Here is a 22,082-nt window from a genome sequence, read left to right as displayed (position 1 = left end):
TCCCACTAACCAATGGTTTATTCATGGTACACCTTCGTAAACAAAAAGTGACCGATGTCTACAGTTTTAAACAGCCCGTGAAATATTAGGCCTACTTCCGTCACCGAAACCCTAGATCATATATGTAACAGATAGGTCATCCTATGTTAAAATCGTTTGCACTTTGAAGAGAACAACCACCAGGATCGCCACCCGTCCGCCGTAAACGAACACGAGATGGCAGTACAGTCGCTAATGCAATTGAAATGGGAATTATGACGTAACTCCTTATGTAACAACTAGATGGCAGCGTAGTAAACCTGACAAAAGTTGTTAACATCAAAGCCTATAAGGCCGACCTATCTGGGTATACATGATCTAGGCCGAAACTTTACAAGCAAATTTACATCTCATATTCCCGGCTTTCATCAAATACATACCTCAGAAAATAATTCATGGAAATTATTATGAACCTATTTTTGGGTTATTATTGTTGCTATAGATCCCGAGCCGTGGCAGCGCGGTGTAAGATATCATACCTTATACTAGCGATGCGAAATGAAAGCTGGTTCGAGTCCTCATGAGGAAGAAATGTTTTCATAAATTTCGGTCACTGTATGGGATTAGTGCCCAACCAGCATAGTAATGAATTTGCGAAAAGTAGCTCTAAAAGCTGAGGGTGTAATCGTGTTGACCACACGTTACAACAGTAGTGTAAGATGATCGTTCACCTCAATTGAGCCATGTGAATGCCAGTAATCTACTGGTCGGCTCTGGCCCTCTATATGCTATAGCACCACGGAAGTTTTTGTATTTTTAATTCTTGCCATAGTTGCGCTGGGACGTGTGTTCGATTCCCGCTTGGGCTGATCACATTGGTTGGTTTCCCCCCCCCCCGAGTTTGTCCCCAACTGTAAGGCGAATGTCAGGTAATCTATGGTGAATACTCTGCCTTTTCTTGCCAAATATCATCTCGGTATGGCCAATGCCAACGACACTAAATAAACTAGTAGAATAGTATACTTACTGGCTTTTAAGGAACCCGGAGGTTCATTGCCACCCTCACATAAGCCCGCCATTGGTCCCTATCCTGAGCAAGATTAATCCAATCTCTATCATCATATCTCACCTCCCTCAAATCCATTTTAATATTATCTTCCCATCTACGTCTCGGCCTCCCTTAAAGGTCTTTTTCCCTCCGGCCTCCCAACTAACACTCTATATGCATTTCTGGATTCGCCCATACGTACTACATGCCCTGCCCTTCTCAAACGTCTGGATTTAATGTTCCTAATTATGTCAGGTGAAGAATACAATGCGTGCAGTTCTGCGTTGTGTAACTTTCTCCATTCTCCTGTAACTTCATCCCTCTTAGCACCAAATATTTTCCTAAGCACCTTATTCTCAAACACCCTTAACCTATGTTCCTCTCTCAAAGTGAGAGTCCAAGTTTCACAACCATACAGAACAACCGGTAATATAACTGTTTTATAAATTCTAACTTTCACATTTTTTGACAGCAGACTGGATGATAAAAGTTTCTCAACCGAATAATAACAGTCATTTCCCATATTTATTCTGTGTTTAATTTCTTCCCGAGTATCATTTATATTTGTTACTGTTGCTCCCAGATATTTGAATTTCTCCACTTTTTCAAAAGATAAATTTCCAACTTTTATATTTCCATTTCGTACAATATTCTCGTCACGAGACATAATCATATACTTTGTCTTTTCGGGATTTACTTCCAAACCTATCGCTTTACTTGCTTCAAGTAAAATTTCCGTGTTTTCCCTAATCGTTTGTGGATTTTCTCCTAACATATTCACGTCATCCGCATAGACAAGCAGCTGACGTAACCCGTTCAATTCCAAACCCTCTCTGTTATCTTGGACTTTCCTAGTTGCATACTCTAGAGCAAAGTTAAAAAGTAAAGGAGATAGTGCATCTCCTTGCTTCAGCCCACAGTGAATTGGAAACGCATCGTTAAATGACCGAATAATTATATATACAGGATGGAAGCAAAATGTCCTAGCAGATTTTCAGGGCGAATAGGTCATGTTGTATGTAACAAAAAACTATATCATCATATTACTGGAAAGTCCATAGCTTTCTTCAGAAAAAAATGTTTTTTCTCAAATTTTCAACAAACTCTTATTCGGTAACTATTGCGAGTAAGATCATGATTTTTGTCCATATCGTTAGAAAACCTAATAAGGAATCATTTATCCGTCTGGCATATTTCAATAGTGTGGACGGTTTTCGTGTAAATTTAATTTTCAAAACCTCTCATTTCAAGCCACTGCACTATGCGAGTTGGTTGCAACATAGCACCAGAGAACAGCTCATCTAGCGAGACACACAGACCTCGTTGACCTCTTACATCTGTATAACGAGAAGAGAGTGTAAGCGACGACGTTGCCGGACTGCTGAAACTTCCAACTTAATTTTCTAATTGACCGTGCATTTAATCACAAAACGTAATATAGGTTTTCTATTCATTTCAGTGTACCCTAACGTCCCTTTGAATCTGTTGTAAGATTAATCGATCAAAAATATTTGATCCAATAATCGAGTCGATTAAAATTAATCGGTCGTAGTTGATATTAATTATTATTTTGTTAATACAAACTCATACTAAAAATTCAGACAATATTTCTCTCTCGGAAATTGCTTACTTAAAAGCACAATAGTACTGTTATTTTCTAACTGTAAACCAGGTAGAGTAGAGAAAATCTTTGCACAAACACTTCAAAAAGAGATGGAAATATGAGGACAGTGACCTAGTCTATCTCTATTTAATAGTTGAAACACAATGTGAAAGCCTTATTAAGTTTTATGGTTTTCTAAGAAAACTTCCACCTTGTTGTCAGCTCATCTTCCTAGCATATGAAATACACATTTTTCTGGGATTCGTCCCCCTCATCCCTTTGAAAATAGCCATGTCTACACTGTGTGCAAGTGGTAATTCTGGTAATTCGATTACAATAGGGGCCAGTCTTCTGTTTTGACCGCTGTAGTTTTGCAGTTGCAGTTTCTGTACCGAGTTTATATATGAAGGTTGTGTGTTTAGTTTGATAAAGAAAAGAAATCAATTTTCTGTGGTCTGTGAAAAGTGTAAACTCCATTATGTCATATGAGAATTTGAGACGTAAACGTGAAACGTTTGGATTTAAACTGAACGATCGTGGAGAAGTACTTGACAGAAAAAAAGTTTTTGTCGTGTTTAGTGATGCAGAAAACATTGGTACTAAACGCAGAACGGCACTTAATTCGGAGAATGTGAATGCACTCACATGTGTAAAATCATGGATGAAGCAGTATTAACTAGGTGAGTCTTCATAGTTTTTATTATTTATGTTTGTCTCAAAAATTCCCAATGAAATTGACGCAATAAATTATAAGCCTCATAATAAATATGTTAGTAAGTAATTAAAATAGTTGTTTTGTAATATAACGATACAATATATACAGATATACAACATTAATTTAATACTTATGCTTATCACCGAACACAAGTTCAATTTAACAATAATTGTGTATTACAGTATATTGAAAATTTTTTTCAATTCGATCAAAACTCTATTAATCTATCGATTAATCGATTAAATTCAAATAGTTAATCGATTAAATATTTTTATCGATTAACAGCTCTAATATTTCTATAACATACCGAGCGGCAGTTCAGTAATGTTATAATTAAGGTTCGGATAAAGTAGCTGTATCATGACAGACATCCTTGGTCCGTGCGTTTTGTTTACAAATATTAACTACTCTCTATTCTATTATGATGACTGATCTTGTTAACAAAAATCGACGATATGTATTTGATACAATTATTGACGTTTTGCTGTACTTAGCTAAGCAAAATATACGTATCAGAGGGCATAATTTAATGTATATTTTTTCACTGTTTATACATATATTTGTCCTTTTTACGAGTGTGGGCGCTTTAGTAGTAGTAGTATTAATTTATTTATTTAACCTGGTAGAGATGAGGCCGTCAGACCTTCTCTGCCCCTCTACCAGGGGATTACAACTATAATATGAAGAATAAAATTACGATTAATATTAAATTTACAATTGCAATTACAATAAAAATTAAAGTACGACAAGATTACCTGATTAATGAAAGCTATACATTTTATCATAGAAGTTAAGAACAAAGAATATTTTTGTATTTACTGAATTACAAATTGAACCTAGAATAACAAAATTCTATAGTGATGAAATTACCGGATATTGAAATATTTTGTGATAGATTAAGAGAACTATTTACAAGAAACCATGTCTGAACGAGTCTCAATTACTGACCAAGTGTCTAGTAAGTTTACGTTTGAATTCAATTTTATTTCTACAATCCCTGATGCTAGCAGGTAACGAATTCCAGAGTCTTGGCAGGGCTATTGTGAAAGAGGATGAGTATGAAGAGGTGCGATGGTATTGTTAGTATTGTTTCATGGCGAGAGCATGTGTTCAGATTATGGTGGGAAGAAAGGTAAGTGAAGCGAGACAACAGGTACGAAGGAATAGAAGAGTTCAAGATTTCGAAGAGCAGGAGAAGTGAATGTAAATTTCTTTTCTTATCTAGTTTAAGCCAACCTATTGTTTCCAGGGATGGAGTAATATGATCATATTTACGAACATTGCTTACAAAACGTACACACAAGTTATGAGCACGTTGAAGTTTCATTTTGTTGTCGCTGGAAAGGTCAGTCAGTAAAATGTCAGCATAGTCAAAATAGGGAAATACAAGCTTCTGCACAAGGGACTTTTTTAAGCAAGAGGAAAGATGAACATTTATCCTTTTTAGCACATGGATAATAGAATATACTTTTCCGCTTTGGTATGCACATAGAAGAATACGTATTTGTGAATTAGTGTAACATCCTACTGTACCACCCTCCCCCGAGGAAATTGTCCTATCCCGAGTATATAGCATACTTAATGGAAGATTTAACAGACATCGAATTTTAAAGCTGTTTCCTCGTATCAGTCGTCCAGGGTGCTAGGCATAGACATTTAGCTAGCCCGCGCTACGAGCGTGCTAAACTAGCCCCTGCTATCGAGTGATTACTTGTACAGGATTCATATCATATCATATCATATCATATCATATCATATCATATCATATCATATCATATCATATCATATCATATCATATCATATCATATCATATCCTATCTCATACGTGGTGTGTCTAAAAAGTTCGGTGAATGGCGTCATATCTGAACGGCAACTTGGCGCATGTGCTTGCGCATGCGCATGGTTCTTCAGAGACTTGGGGAGAATCGATACACAGCATGCAATGCATGTGACTGGCAGTGTAAACAGACTGCGACCAGTTGAACGTAGTCAGTGTGAGAGGAAGTGTCACAGCGCAATGGAGCAACGTGTAAACATCAAGTTCTGCTACAAATTGGGGAAGACTGCAACGGAGACACATGGAATGTTGGTGCAGGTGTACGGGAGGGAAGCCGTGAGCAGAAAATGTGTTTACGAATGGTTTAAATGCTTCCGTGAAGGGAAGGAAACAATTGAGGATGAGCCACGTTCAGGTCGGCCATCGACAAGCAGAACCCCAGAAATGATCGAGAAAGAGCGACAAATGCTGGCACAAGATCGGCGACTGACTCTAAGATTGATTGCGGAGGAATTGGACATTAGCAAGGACACGGTGCACACCATCATCCGCGATGATTTGGGTAAGCGGAAGATCTGCTCCCGATTTGTGCCTCACAAACTCACAGACGAGCAGAAAGCAAAACGGATGGAAACTTCTGGTGGTTTCATTTCCATGTGTGACCAGGATCCATTGCTTCTGAAAACCATCGTCACGGGAGATGAGACCTGGTGCTACCAGTTCGATCCGGAATCAAAACGGCAATCGATGTCATGGTGTTCACCGACTACACCGCGACCAAAAAAAAAAACCGTCTGCAAAAATCCAAGGTGAAAACACTGTTGATTGCCTTCTTTGACATCAACGGCATCATCCACAAGGAATTTGTTCCTGCAGGTCAAACCTTTAATGCTGCATTTTACCAGTCCCTTTTGAACCGATTGCTACAGTGTATCCGGCGGGTTCGGCCAGAGTTGCACAGGACTGGAAAATGGATGCTGCTCCATGACAATGTCCCTGCACTGTGCGATCCGTGTGCGCCAATTCCTGGCTCAGAAGATGGTAACTGTTCTTGAACACCCTCCGTACTCCCCTGATCTGGCCGCCTTCAAGCGGGGAAACAGGAAGAAGTCCGCAGGAGCCAGATCAGGGGAGTACGGAGGTTGTTCAAGAACAGTTACCATCTTCTGAGCCAAGAATTGGCGCACACGGTTCGCACAGTGCAGGGACATTGTCATGGAGCAGCATCCATTTTCCAGTCCTGTGCAACTCTGGCCGAACCCGCCGGATACGCTGTAGCAATCGGTTCAAAAGGGACTGGTAAAATGCAGCATTAATTGTGTGACCTGCAGGAACAAATTCCTTGTGGATGATGCCGTTGTTGTCAAAGAAGGCGATCAACAGTGTTTTCACCTTGGATTTTTGCAGTCGGGTTTTTTTTTTTTTTTTTTTTTTTTTTTTTGTCGCTTGGAAGTCGGTGAACACCATGATATCGATTGCCGTTTTGATTCCGGATCGAACAGGTAGCACCAGGTCTCATCTCCCGTGACGATGGTTTTCAGAAGCAATGGATCCTGGTCACACATGGAAATGAAACCACCAGAAGTTTCCATCCGTTTTGCTTTCTGCTCGTCTGTGAGCTAGTGCGGCAAAAATCGGGAGCAGATCTTCCGCTTACCCAAATCATCGCGGATGATGGTGTGCACCGTGTCCTTGCTAATGTCCAATTCCTCCGCAATCAATCTTAGAGTCAGTCGCCGATCTTGTGCCAGCATTTGTCGCTCTTTCTCGATCATTTCTGGGGTTCTGCTTGTCGATGGCCGACCTGAACGTGGCTCATCCTCAATTGTTTCCTTCCCTTCACGGAAGCATTTAAACCATTCGTAAACACATTTTCTGCTCACGGCTTCCTTCCCGTACACCTGCACCAACATTCCATGTGTCTCCGTTGCAGTCTTCCCCAATTTGTAGCAGAACTTGATGTTTACACGTTGCTCCATTGCGCTGTGACACTTCCTCTCACACTGACTACGTTCAACTGGTCGCAGTCTGTTTACACTGCCAGTCACATGCATTGCATGCTGTTTATCGATTCTCCCCAAGTCTCTGAAGAACCATGCGCATGCGCCAAGTTGCCGTTCAGATATGACACCATTCACCGAACTTTTTAGACACACCACATATATCATATCATATCATATCATATCATATCATATCATATCATATCATATCATATCATATCATATCATATCATATCATATCATATCATATATCATGCATCATATCATATCATATCATATCATATCATATCATATCATATCATATCATATCATATCATATATCTGCAGTGCCTGAGAAAAGTGACATAAGTCAGTTTCCACAAACCTTTTTTGATACTTTATTGACAACTTACACTGGTTTATGTCGATTTGATTTTTTTCTGTATGAATTATTGTAATGGGAGAAATACTTATGTCCCTTTTTCCAAGCGAGCAGATGTTCCGTAAGTTGTCAATAAATTATCAAAAAAGGTTTGTGGAAACTGACCTATGTCACTTTTCCCAGGCACTGCAGATATATCATATATCATATCATATCATATCATATCATATCATATCATATCATATCATATCATATCATATCATATCATATCATATCATACATCTTATCATATCATATCATATATCTGCAGTGCCTGGGAAAAGTGACATAAGTCAGTTTCCACAAACCTTTTTTGATACTTTATTGACAACTTACACTGGTTTATTTCGATTTGATTTTTTTCTGTATGAATTATTGTAATGGGAGAAATACTTATGTCCCATTTTCCAAGCGAGCAGATGTTCCGTAAGTTGTCAATAAATTATCAAAAAAGGTTTGTGGAAACTGACCTATGTCACTTTTCCCAGGCACTGCAGATATATCATATCATATCATATCATATCATATCATATCATATCATATCATATCATATCATATCATATCATATCATATCATATCATATATCATATCATATCATATCATATCATATCATATCATATCATATCATATCATATCATATCATATCATATCATATATCATATATCATATATCATATCATATCATATCATATCATATCATATCATATCATATCATATCATATCATATCATATCATATCATATCATATATCATATCATATCATATATCATATATCTGCAGTGCCTGACATAAGTCAGTTTCCACAAACCTTTTTTGATAATTTATTGACAACTTACACTGGTTTATGTCGATATGATTTTTTTCTGTATGAATTATTGTAATGGGAGAAATACTTATGTCTCTTTTTCCATGCGAGCAGATGTTCCGTAAGTTGTCAATAAATTATCAAAAAAGGTTTTTGGAAACTGACTTATGTCACTTTTCCCAGGCACTGTAGATATCATATCATATCGTATCATATATCATATCATATATCATATCGCTAACACTGGTTTATGAATACGAAAAACGGTAGAATGTCTATGAATATGGCCCCCAGAGTCTAAATGACAATTATGTCTGTTTCTGTTATGCGTCCTTTTTCCACGAATTCCTGTCAGCACTCTCGGTGGGGCCTAATGTAAGTGGTGGGCCATTAAAACATTGATTACTAAGCTTACAGGTTGTCGGTGTGACTTGGGCCGCCCGGCTGACGACCTGGTCACCGCGGCGGAGCTGGAATGTCAGTCACAGTTGCTAATCTTGCGAAATTAATCTTCTCCGCAGTCCCCATAAACAGAATTCTTAATACGTCTTGCCGCGCAGAGCGAAGCGAACCAATTCGCACGGTCTTGTTACAGCAGAGGATGCCGGGTATTAATTTATCAAACGTCATAGCTGCGTAAAATTTATTTTATTAATCAATTTTGTTACAAGACGCAGATTAAAAGCAGACCAGAGAGTAACAGTCAGGCACAGGCTGTTTCTGAAATGTGTCAACTGAAAGTTTCTTCCTACGAAATAATGTAATAAAATTATACTGTTTTCATGAACTTCTTGTTTATAAGTAGATAGCGGGAAAAAAAGTCATTCGGATGTGAAGGTAACTACAACGCGAGTAGTTTGTCTCGTCAGAGGGTTGTTGTTTACGTAAGCACAGTAGGCATACTAGAGGCGAATGGAGGTAAGAACTGTTTTCGAATCGATGATTCAGAAGGTGCCTGATATTTTGTGTACTTTTCTATAAACCCTTTAAAGTGAGGATTGTCCATCGTTTTGAATGGAATATTGCAACTTATCATCATTCGACACAAATCCTGGCAAAAGTTACATTTCATATTTGAGGCGGAATTTGAACTTTAACCCTTATTTTCTTCTAATATAGAGCAACATTTTTCATGTTTTTCTGTGTATTACATTGATGTTCTAATGATTGTTTTGTTATATTTTTTAATGCACATAATACATAACCCACATTTAATTGTTTCGCCAATATCACTACTAAAAATGTGGACACCATATCCTTGTATTAAAGAATACACCCTATGTTTTATAACATCTGTCTTCGGATTATGATCACTTCACTGAACACAAATGAATAATATGTTTTCCTATCTCAATGTTCTCTGTTCACGTCCGGACGAGGACTGACTGAGAACGCAGAGTGGCAGTTGTTTTCGGTGTTCGCGCGGTGCTCTCTGCGGACGGTACCGTGTTGTAGCTCCTACTTGGGATGCTTGCACACCTCATGCCATAGTCTATGAGTACACTACTTGTAAACCGTAAACATGACTGTTATTTGACTTTTTTCCGCTGTCTATTTATAAGATGTGTAATAAATTAAAAAATTTGAAGGCAACGTGGTTCTCAACCATGTAATAATAATAATAATAATAATAATAATAATAATAATAATACTAACAATAATAATAACAATAATAATATCAGCTTCTTGTCTATGCGGATGACGTGAATATGTTAGGGAAAAATCCACAAACGATTAGGGAAAACACGGAGTAAAGCGATAGCTTTGGAAGTAAATTCCAAAAAGACAAATTATATGATTATGTCTCGTGACCAGAACATTGTACGAAATGGAAATATAAAAATTGGAGATCTATCCTTCGAAGAGGTGGCAAAAATTCAAATATCTTTGAGAAACAGTAACAAATATAAATGACACTCGGGAGGAAATTAAACGTAGAATAAATATGGGAAATGCCCGTTATTATTCGGTTGAGAAGCTTTTGTCATCTAGTCTGCTGTTAAAAAAAAATCTTAAAGTTAGAATTTATAAAACAGTTACATCACCGGTTGTTCTGTATGGTTGTGAAACTTGACTCTCACTTTGAGAGAGGAACAGAGATTAAGGGTGTTTGAGAATAAGGTTCTTAGGAAAATATTTGGGGCTAAGAGGGATGAAGTTACAGGATAGTGGAGAAAGTTACACAACGCAGAACTGCACGCATTGTATTCTTCACCTGACATAATTAGGAACATTAAATCCAGACGTTTGAGATGGGCAGGACATGCAGCACGTATGAGCGAATCCAGAAATGCATATAGTGTGTTAGTTGGGAGACCGAAGGGAAAAAGACCTTTAGGGAGGCCGAGACATAGATGGGAGGATAAATTAAAATGAATTTGAGGGAGGTAGGATATGATGATAGAGACTGAATTAATTTTGCACAAGGTAGGGACAGATGGGGGGATTATGCAATGATTCTCCGTGTTCCTTAAAAGCCATTTGTAAGTAAATAATAATAATAATAATAATAATAATAATAATAATAATAATAATAATGCCATCGGCGTAGTTCAGCGGGAGTAAGTTGATGGCGAACTATACTGACAACCATCAGCAGTAATATCAATGAAATACGCCCAATAAAATCTTCTGTCTTTGAAAGACTTTCTTCACGAGATCATATATTTTTTTCAGAAAAAAAATAGAAATCTGGCCACAGCATTAAATTTAAACTCAAGTGTTAAGCTTAACTCTATACAGTTCATGCTGGTTTTACGAAACATTTTAAAAAGCAACAATTAGCCTACGTATTAAAAACTGATAGATTTATAAACTTTTTTGGATTGTTTGAAGACAGAGTTGGAGAAAGAAAGAAACACTTCTATGCAACACTCCGTCCCAGGAAAGTACAGGTAGGAAAGATAAAGCAATTCGTTGTCGATTCTTTTCACTGTCTCCCTCCGAACTTTGAGCATAGAACAGAGTCCACAAGTTCGGCACAATTTATCATGTGTTGACAAACTTGTGAATGCGATCAAGCGAGGAAATTTTGTAACAAGCTCCGAATTGAACTGCCTTCCTTGTTTTCCACTCACGTCACGGAGTGGAGCAGCTCGTCTGTAATCTTATCACACAGGTAACTGTCAGGCCTTTGTGCAGTGGGTTCAGATCCCACGACAGATAAATTATCGATTGAAGACGCAATCTGCTTTCAGATCTCAATTTCACTGGGACAGATAATCAACATCAAACGAATTCCGCGTCCCTGGATCAGCCATGTGAAGCGCGCACAACTAGCATGCTTCGCGTAGCTACAAGAGGACCGGGAGGATCCCTGTTTCGTGCTACCTACACAATTTGTCACAGGTTACAGTGCGTGCTCAGCTCTAAACCTCGTCAACAATGTCGGAAAACAGTTTCCCACATCTCAATGTTCATAGATACCGAGTTTCATAAAACAGCTCAACAAAAGTTGTGAAGTCACTTCGATTATCGACGCAGAACTAGATTCCCACCATTTACAGTTGTTCCCTTTCTCCTTCGAATTTTCTTCCTGTGGCATTCTTGTTCTTTCCTCCACTGATACGTTATTTTCTTCTTGTCTTTTATATTTCTTACGGGGCAGATCACAGGGCAACATCCTCTATCGACGCTACCACAGACAGTACGAAACTCTTGGACACGTCCTGGGTTCCCGTTCGTTCGGAGAAGTATTTAGAAACAGTAGGTACTGTCTTCCTCCGACGAGTTTAGCGCTGGAACCTGAGGTATTCTTGTCATCGGTGCGGGGGGGTTGCAGGTAGATTCTTTTGTTGCTACAGTCAAGCCGAGCCGAGCGGAGTGGGAAGTATTAATCGTCCAAAAATATGCAGTCTTCAGTTTGTAGTAGTGTGTGACTGTGTGCACGTGTTAGGTACTCTATATACGAGTGAAATGTTTTCAGTATGATTGTACTTCCTTCCAGAATGCAGCTGTCACTGTTCCCTCCTACTCCAGTACCGCACTAGGCTAGTCGGAACCGCATTCATCTCACCACTAAACTCTTCAGAGGATGACAGTACCATAAGATTAGTAAGATGATGGCTGTAGCACTCAGGAAGAGTGATTTCACGGTGTATAGGTATGTGACTTCGTAGAAACATAAGAATTGAATTAATTTCTTTTAAACTATCTAGTAATTACGGACTGATTCTTGACCTTACTATACTTTTCGCGATCGAAATGTCGGCATAAAAGTATTATTTCTTCAGAAACCTCACAAAAACGAGCAAAATGGTATTAGACTTTTTTGTTCGTTATATTTTAAGGAATCACATCCTACAATTAATGTACTACCTTATGTTCCACCCTGTACATAGTCACGAAGCTTGAGTTGTGAGGGTACTAGGAACAATGGACTGTGCCGGTACTATTTCGCATTGTCTGTAATGAGACGATAGTAGCGATCCTAGTGGTTAGCAACTATCTCGCATAATCCCTACCTATTGAGCTTCGTGACTGTATATACTAGACTGTGATAGTAGTATTAAATGAATGAAAGTAGGTTACAAAAAAACGCTACAAACGTATGTACCAATCTAATACATCCAAAGTTAAAATTTCTAAATTTCAAATTAACAGCCGGAAATAGTTAAGCGAAAACTGCCCATTATGTCAGGTAAACACCCAAATTGATACAGGATACCGAAACATTATCTTACATTATACACTTTTTAATTTTTAATACAGCATTTTTTTTTCAATTGAATATTAGTACATTACCTTTCTATTTGTCTTTTTGTTGAATTTCATATGTTTAAGCATATCTATGTGGATATGGAGAAGAATGGAGCATGTGAAATGGACAGACAGAGAAAGAAACGAAGCTGTATTGGAAAGAGTGGATGAAGAAAGAATGATGCTGAAACTGATCAGAAAGAGGAAAAGGAATTGGCTGGATCAATGGTTAAGAAGAAATTCCTACTGAAGGATGCACTGGAAGGAATGGTGAACGGGAGAAGAGTTCGGGACAGAAGAAGATATTAGATGATAGAGGACATTAAGATATATGGATCATATGAGGAGACAAATAGGAAGGCAGAAAATAGGAAAGACTGTAGAATGCTGGGTTTGCAGTGAAACACGTGCCGTTGAGCAGAACACTATGAATGAATGAATGAATGAATGAAGTATATCTTTCGCGTACCTATACTCTTGGCTTGGGTGGCGCAGTCGGTAGAGTGCTGGCCTTCTGTGTCGGAGATTGCGGGTTCGAACCCAGCCTAGGTCGATAGCATTTAAGTGAGCTTAAATGCGATAGACTCATGTCAGTAGATTTACTGGCATGTAAAAGAACTCTTGCTAGACACAATTCCGACACACCGGCGATGCTGATATAACCTCGGCAGTTGCGAGCGTCGTTAAATAAAACATAATTTACAATTTTACGACCTATACTAATTGTAAGAATATACTATCTGTTATATGTGATAAATATGAACTGCAGAAAAATACACTAAAAGATAAACAAATAAATATGATGGTAATATAAAATTACTGAATTATAACAGTTAAAATATGACAATTTTAGTTAAAAAGAATTAGATCATTTTAAATAGTTATGAAGACCGACCGTCTATTCTTGTAACCAAGGTATAGTACCTAATCTTCAAACTCTATTGATAGGGATTCCATTTAAAGCCATGTTTGTTTGTAGTGACGGCACTTGGTAAGTTGGCAATGTCAAAAGAAGCATGTATTCAATCTCAACATCCGTCAAGGCTTCTCTTATCTTCTTTCTCTTACTTCGACGCCCTCAGCCACCTGCTGTTTTGTCTCTCTTCTCCTGTAATCACAGCCTGTTTGAGCGAGAGAGGAAGTGACGTCACTACTCGGTGCATTTGTTACAACTGTAACACCCGGACAAATGCTTCTTTCGGAATTCCCTAATAATTTATTCTGTTTCCCTCCAGCAAAATACAGACTAGCTATACGTTTGTCGGTGAAGTATCGTAGTGAATTGTGCAAGGTGCAGAAAACTTCGACAGATAGACCGCGCAATGCAGTGTAGAGTAGCTCTACGTAATTTTTAATACAGGCTATTATATCTCTATCCGAAAGTGTAGATCTTATGTGTGTTAAACAAGTCATATTTATCACTAACAAGGAGAGGACACGCTGTGTATACCACCGAATTAAATAAGATTGTGTGAGATGAAAGTACAAGACGTACTGTTTAAAGTCATACCTGGTATGGGTGGCCAATGACCCCTCGTTTTGGAAATATTGGCTATTGTTTGTGACATACTTCCGTTACGTGCCTAATAGGAAAGCGTTAGACTATGTATAGGGGTACCACTTTGTAAATGCAGTTGTAACGCGCATGCGCTAACCTCCCCTCCCACAGTTCTTGTTCATGGCGAACGCTGAGTTCGTAGGGAGTACAGCCGCGTCAAAGTGAAGTGAAGTGATAGTATAAAATAAATGAATGAATACTAGTAATAGTGTTGTGTGTTTAAGTTATAATCAGAATATTGACATGTCTTTACGTGAGTAATATTGTTTGATCATGAACTCAAGGATGAATGTTCCCCCGAAAAATAGAGGAAATTATGTGAGCATGTGCGGAAAATGGAGGACAGATATTTTGACCAGACGTGTACGGTTGAAGCGGAAGTAAACAACGCAATCCAATGAGAGTCCCGATAATAGCGGCCTAGTACTGCCAAGTTCGGTTAAGACATAGATTCTGATTGGTGATCGACGTCGGGGAATGCACAGAGGGGAACACGCAGCGAGTGTGGGAGAAGGAAATGATTTAGATATCCGCCATAGCTGCCTTTTCTAAGTGGTCTAGCTATAACAGCGTAGCTCATATGGTTGGATGCTGAGTTATCATCCAGGCAACCCTCGTTCGAATCCTAATGTTTTCTCATTTTTTAAAACTTGATATTATTATTATTAATAATAATAATAATAATAATAATAATAATAATAATAATATTATTATTATTATTATTATTATTATTATTATTATTATTATTAGAACCAAAAGGGCAATTTGGCCCAAGAGTACAACTTCAAGTAGATGAACTCACTTCTAAATTCGGAAATATATGTGTAACACGTTCTTCATCAGGAAAGCTGACATCTCAACTCCATAAGCACTACCTGGAGAAAGTAATAAAGACATAGGCCTATGCGAAAGAGCAGCCATTTCTTCCAATTCTGGACTCGTGGGAAGGGCAGGTAAATCCTTCTTTGTATGATGAAATATTTACAAATGAAAAAAATGAAGTAACGTGCAACTTTAAAGTGATTTCACCCAAATGTACTGGATTATGCCAGTCCTGCGATGTTTATTTTTTGAGACAGATGAAGATTTTTATCAAATATTTGCAAAATAGCTCTTTCGTTTTACAAACTGGACGACAAATTGCTTCAAGGGAGGATGCCCTCAAAATTCACTCCTTAATTCACTTTCAGTTGATAGCTCCTATATTCAAAGCCATGTTGAAATATGCGTGGTATGCATCAAAATTAATAAACGAACGAGAAGTGTTTGTGAATGTGAAAGATGTCTGTTTCGCAGCAGAAGTGAGGAAAAATGTGTGTGACTGTGGACAACCTTCTTTCATTTGCTGTGCATGGTGCAGGAAATATGTATGTTTTGTGTGTTTTTATGACATTTATCATAATGAATCATGCACAAAATGAAGTGGAATAGAAACAGAACAGACACCAGTGACCTGCCTACGTGAGCAATATTTCCTTTTTTATCCTTTACAATACAATGTTAGTTAATTAGTAATTTGTTTAAAACATGATGAAGCGTTCAATACATTGAGAAATATGATATATATGTAAATAGATTACTGTGATCACACTATTAATCTTTATTAAAAGAAAAAAATATAGGACCAGTTAAGATTCGAACTCAGGTTGCCTGAATAACAACTCAGCACCCAACCATATGAGCTACGCTTTCACACAGTCTAATGCTTCCCTATTAGGCACCTAACGGAAGTATGTCATAAACAATAGCCAATATTTCCAAAACGAAGGGTCATTGGCCACCCACACCAGGTATGACTTTAAACAGTACTTCTTGTATTTTCATCTCACAAAATCTTATTCCATTCGGTGATATACACAGCGTGTCCTCTCCTTGTAAGTGTGGACGGAGCAGCACGGATTAGAGGTGGAGAGGGGACAATCTTAACCTCCTGACCCCTGAGACATTTTTGTTTTATTTTTAAAGTTCAATACAATTCTACACTTCAAAAAAATACACTGACATGATGAAAAATGCTGAAAAAATTCTGCAGGCTACAGTTAGGGCATAAATGCAGGTATATTATACTATACTTCGGGTTTATGCACATACATATTGTATCATATTTTTTATCTTTGAAATATAACTTTACTGTGTTCTTACTTCGAAAGCCTTGGCGTTGAGTTGCTGGTCGCCAATTTCATTTAAAAATAGTTGAAACACGCATTGCAATGATTGAATCGACCTTCTTGTGCTTCATGTATGTCCCAAGAGATGTCAGGAGCTTGACAAGCACAGAAAATAAGTGATCGATAACGATTCAACCTAGTGGCAAGTTTGAAAGTAAATGCATGTGTGAAATATAGTATACTATACTCCAGGAACCAGAGGCTAAGCACACTTAGGTCACTGATTTGGGTCGTAAATTTCGACGTGGGCGATAAGTGACCGACAAATTTTGGATGTAGCATCATATTATAGACAAGTTTTTAAATTTGTTTTTCTGTTATTTAACGGTGCTGTATCAAGTACTTGGTTATTTGGCGTCGATGGATTTGGTGTGAGATGGTATTTGAAAAGATAAGGGCGAAGATTCCCCGTAGATTACCTGAAATTTGTATTATATTTGGGGGAAACCTCGAAAAATATCTAGCCACATAATCAACCCAAGCGGGAATCGAACCCGCACCCGAGTGCAACTCCGAATCGACAGGTAAACACGCTACATTCTGAACTACGTCTGTGACCGACAATGTTCTTCTGCGAGCCGTAAATCCACTACACGTTCGAGTCTTGGATAATAAAGAAGGAACATGAATGGAAGATTACATCATAATTATAAAATCGTCCCTCCCATCCCAAAATCATGACTGTGCATTTTCTTAGTTCTGAGTTTAAAGTTTCAAATAGCATTATAAATTTAGGAAAACTTCCTATATCTTAATAAGTCGATTAAAGTGAATTTTCCTGAACTTATAGGGGCATTTGAAACTTTAAACTCGTTTTTCCCAGAGCTGAGAGAATGCATATTCATGGTTTTGACATGAGGGGGACGAAATGTGCAATTTCTTAGATTTCTCTGCTCGGTAAAAAATTGTACAAGAAAAGATAGAATTCCTAATGAAAAAATTTGACAAGATGTCAAATATTTTCAATTGAGAAAAAAAAGTACACATATACAGACAAAATTGAAAAGAAAATGTTGATGTAACTGACCAGAAGAGATAGCAAAAGAGAACGTTAACTTACCAACCAATAGGTACAGGAGATATTGGTAGACCAAGAATAAGGTGGCACTGAAGTAGATACAAGTTTATGAAACCTACAGTATGTTTCAGATGATGATGACTTATTATTATTTGCTATTTTAATCTCATTATTATTATTATTATTATTATTATTATTATTATTATTATTATTATTATTATTATTATTATACCTTTGTGGAGGCCGAGACGTAGATGGGAAGATATTAAAATGGATTTGAGGGAGGTGGGATATGATGTTAGAGACTGGATTAATCTTGCTCAGGATAGGGACCGATGGCGGGATTATGTGAGGGCGGCAATAAACCTGCGAATTCCTTAAAAGCAAGTAAGTAAGTATTATTATTATTATTATTATTATTATTATTATCATCATCATCATCATCATCATTATAATATGATAGGTCACGACAGGACGTTTGGGAAAGTGTCAAATCTCCTAAGTTTCCATTATCATTAATAGCTAGAAATCTTCGTTCCAGGAGTGTATTGACATATTCAAACCTCATCGGTTGTTACAGTTCTACGCATGAACTTGTGACCATCTTGGTTGTAACACTGTTCGCTTCATTCCCAACGCTAAAACATTTTGAAAACTTCAGCTGTTTGTAAATAATTTGGCCGGTACTATCGACTTTGATGTCTATTATACTTTCTTGGCCAATTCACAGATCTTAATTCGTGGACAGGTTTTCTAAATAAGTCTTTCAATGTCTTGAATACTTTCTCTGTTGACAGAACTCGTCGGAAGTGTTTATGCGGCACGCTGGAAGCTAGTGTGTGTCTAACTTTAAATGATTTGCACCACTGGAAGACTACCAAACGAAATAAACCGTTTTCGTGTAACTGTGCCAGAAGCCTTCTATAAATTTCTGCACCGCCAGTTCCTTCCGCAATGAGAAACTTGATAATAATTCGCTGTGCAACAACATCCTAGACACAGATATCCATGCCGGTTAGTTATGGAAACTGATCGTTACGAAAAAATACAACCCCCTTCCCCTTATTTTTCATATATTCCCCTTGTTCTCCTTATTTCCCCACTGTTATCCTTATATTCTCCTTGTTTTTCTGGTATTACCCTCATTCTCATTGTATTCCCCTTGTTCTCTTCTATTCCTTTCTTTATTTTATTCTCCTTGTTCTCCCCTTGTCTTCCTCTTGTTCTCCCTCGTCTTCACCCTGTTTCCCCTTGATCTCCCCTCGTCATATCCCTATCCTCCCTTCGTCTTCCCCCAGTTCTTTCCTCTCCTTCCCCTTGATCTCCCCCTCGTCTTTCCCTTGATCTCCCCTCGTCATATCCCTATCCTCCCTTCGTCTTCCCCCAGTTCTTCCCTCTCCTTCCCCTTGGTCTCCCCCTCTCGTCTTTCCCTTGATCTCCCCTCGTCATATCCCTATCCTCCCTTCGTCTTCCCCCAGTTCTCCCCTCTCCTTCCCCTTGGTCTCCCCCTCTCGTCTTTCCCTTGATCTCCCCTCGTCATATCCCTATCCTCCCTTCGTCTTCCCCCAGTTCTCCCCTCTCCTTCCCCTTGGTCTCCCCCTCTCGTCTTTCCCTTGATCACCCCTCGTTTTCCCCTTCGTCTCTTCTCGTCTTATCCTGTTCTTCCCTCGTCTTTCGCCCGATCTCCCCTCGTCTTGCCACTGTTCTCTCCTCGTCATCCCCCTGATCGCCTCTCGTCTACCCCTTGTTCTTCTCTTCTCCCCCTGTTCTCCTTATCTGCCTTTTAATATATATATATATATATATATATATACTGTATATATAAATAATTTTTTTAAATCGTAAAAATATTTTTATATTAAAGCAGAAGGACAGTGTTTTATACATACCAGTTTTCATTATTGTATAAGATACAGTAATGGAGGAAAAAAATATTGAATATTTCCAAAATGTTATTCTTTTAAGCTGTACAACTCCTTAGACATAAATAAAATTATTTCAACCATATATTATCATAATACACAGAGCTCTTTTTTAAATTGATCGAGCATATTGGGAATTAATCCAATAGCTTTCGCAAAATACGCTATGAAATGATTCATAGAAAACTATTTTTTTTTCTTTCAGATTGATCCATAAACAAGCAAAATTTTATTACTATTTTTAAGTAGCTCAAAGAATAACCCCCTGAAATTAATGAGATTACTACGGTTGAGTCTGCACATCATGAATAAGTATATGTAATTTGTAATTTCAATACATCCAAAATTCAAATTAAAAAAAAATAAATAAATAAAACATATTTTTAATGAACTAAATGTCGATGAAAGATGTTTATTACTTTACTAGCAACCCTATAATTTTCACACGTATGACACTTAGTTATTCGAAGTAGGCCTATTCAAACAACAATATATTTATTTTACTCTAAATCATATTCACAACCATAATAAATAGCATCCAACCGAGAAAAGTCCCTTGTGCAGACACTTGTATTTCCCTATTTCGACTATGCGGACATTTTACTGACTGACCTCTCCAGCGACAACAAAATGAAACTTCAACGTGCTCATAATTTGTGTGTACGTTTTGTAAGTAATGTTCGTAAATATGATCATATTACCCCCATCCCTGGAAGCAATAGGTTGGCTTAAACTGGATAAGAAAAGAAATTTACATTCACTTCTCTTTCTCTTCGAAATCTTGAACTCTTCTATCCCTTCGTACCTGTCGTCTCGCTTCACTTACCTTTCTTCCCAGCATAATCTGAACACACGCTCTCGTCATGAAACAATACTAACAATACCATCCCATCGAACCTCCTCATACTCATCTTCTTTCACAATAGCCCTGCCAAGACTCTGGAATTCGCTACCTGCTAGCATCAGGGACTGTCGAAATAAAATTGAATTCAAACGAAAGCTTACTAGGCACTTGGTCAGTAATTGATTTCTTGTAAATAGTTTCTTTAATCTATCGCAAAATATTTCAATATTCAGTAATTTCATCACTATACAATTTTGTTATTCTAGATTTAATTTGTACAATTCAGTAAATATAAAATATTCTTTGTTTCTCTATGATAAATTATCTAGCTTTAATTATTCAGGTAATCTTTTCGTACTTTGATTTTATTGTAATTGTAATTGTAAATTTAATACTAATTGTAATGTTATTTGTAATTGTAATTGTAAATTTAATACTAATTGTAATTTTATTGTTCATATTGTAGTTGGAATCTCCTGGTAGAGGGGCAGAGAAGGCCTGACGGCCTTATCTCTACCAGGTTAAATAAATAAATACTAATACTAAAATACTAACACTAACATAACCATTTCACACAATTACCGAGATCTTATGACTTGTCACTCTTTACGAACATGTAGGCTAAAGAAAATGCTTTAGCAGAATTTTCTTATTTATAAGAAATGTTGAATATCTTAACAAAGCAATGATTTTAGGGTAAGAGCTACGTACAAGGTAGGAAGCACGTCTCAAAGCACATAGTTCTTCTCCAGCGTTGGGAATATTCCACGAAACTCGAATAAAACAACAAGCGTTCTTGCTACAATCACCATATCACTTCAACTGCCACAAGATAGCTTTTCTGTCATGCAATTTCGCTGACATATCGATACAGCTAACGGTTCACAATATCGAGGGAGGGACGGAATTGAAGGTGGGGGTGATAAGGAAAACACTTTCACTTGTCCTAATGCTGCGGTGTATATTTACTCGTTGATTGTCACCAGTTGTGTCATCGAACCTTTGGCACAAGAAAAAACCATAACTTCATTACATACGGCGTGTAATATCTAATCTACGCAAAATGAAAGATTTATGTAAACAGTGATTCCAATATCATTCTCTACACACCTCCTGGGCGCATATACTTTCCACATATCGTGTATGACTAATATGCTAGCTGTGTATACCCCTGGACAAAAATAGAGTTGTAAGACACGATAACTGACGTTTTCTTTCGGTAATGTAATGTATCAGTAACTGAAATCAGTATTCTTTCTTTTCTTTTTTAGTCGTTCAATAGCTCATTTATAGCGATGCGGTCAGTGGTTGTTTACATCGTCTGGATACTAGACAACTGCACAATGCGGATTTCACTGGAAGACTTCTTCTGGCAGGTCCTGCTCAAGATAGAGATGTACAGAAAGAAGCATTAAATACTTTCAGTCTTGAAAGAAGCTGTACTTCAAGAAGTTGAAACCATTATTGAAGGTACTATGAAAAAAGTATTTGGAAATTTGGAATGCCGGATCGTAAAGTGTTTGAGGTTTTTTCTTTTACTTGCTTATTT

The 22,082-nt window shown here is 37.6% G+C and overlaps 1 protein-coding gene across 5 annotated transcripts in view; it reads right to left on the bottom strand.

Annotated features, from left to right (window-relative positions):
• The window catches only part of LOC138694873 (probable 3',5'-cyclic phosphodiesterase pde-5), a 453,748-nt gene that overhangs the window by 164,878 nt on the left and 266,788 nt on the right, over positions 1-22,082 (bottom strand). Inside the window, exon 1 of one of the 5 annotated variants that reach the window (XM_069819039.1) lies at positions 21,245-21,354. The exons of the other annotated variants lie outside the window; for them this stretch is intronic. Coding sequence (XP_069675140.1) covers positions 21,245-21,272 — 28 coding nt within the window. The 5' untranslated portion in view covers positions 21,273-21,354. Of the gene's footprint in view, positions 1-21,244; positions 21,355-22,082 lie in introns of those variants that run through there. 5 annotated transcript variants of the gene reach the window in all.

The sequence above is a fragment of the Periplaneta americana genome, chromosome 1 (genome assembly GCF_040183065.1).
Source record: "Periplaneta americana isolate PAMFEO1 chromosome 1, P.americana_PAMFEO1_priV1, whole genome shotgun sequence".
NCBI classification, from domain to species: Eukaryota; Metazoa; Arthropoda; class Insecta; order Blattodea; family Blattidae; genus Periplaneta; species Periplaneta americana.
Note: the sequence above shows the minus strand (reverse complement) of the source record. Positions and strands in the feature narration are given on the sequence as shown.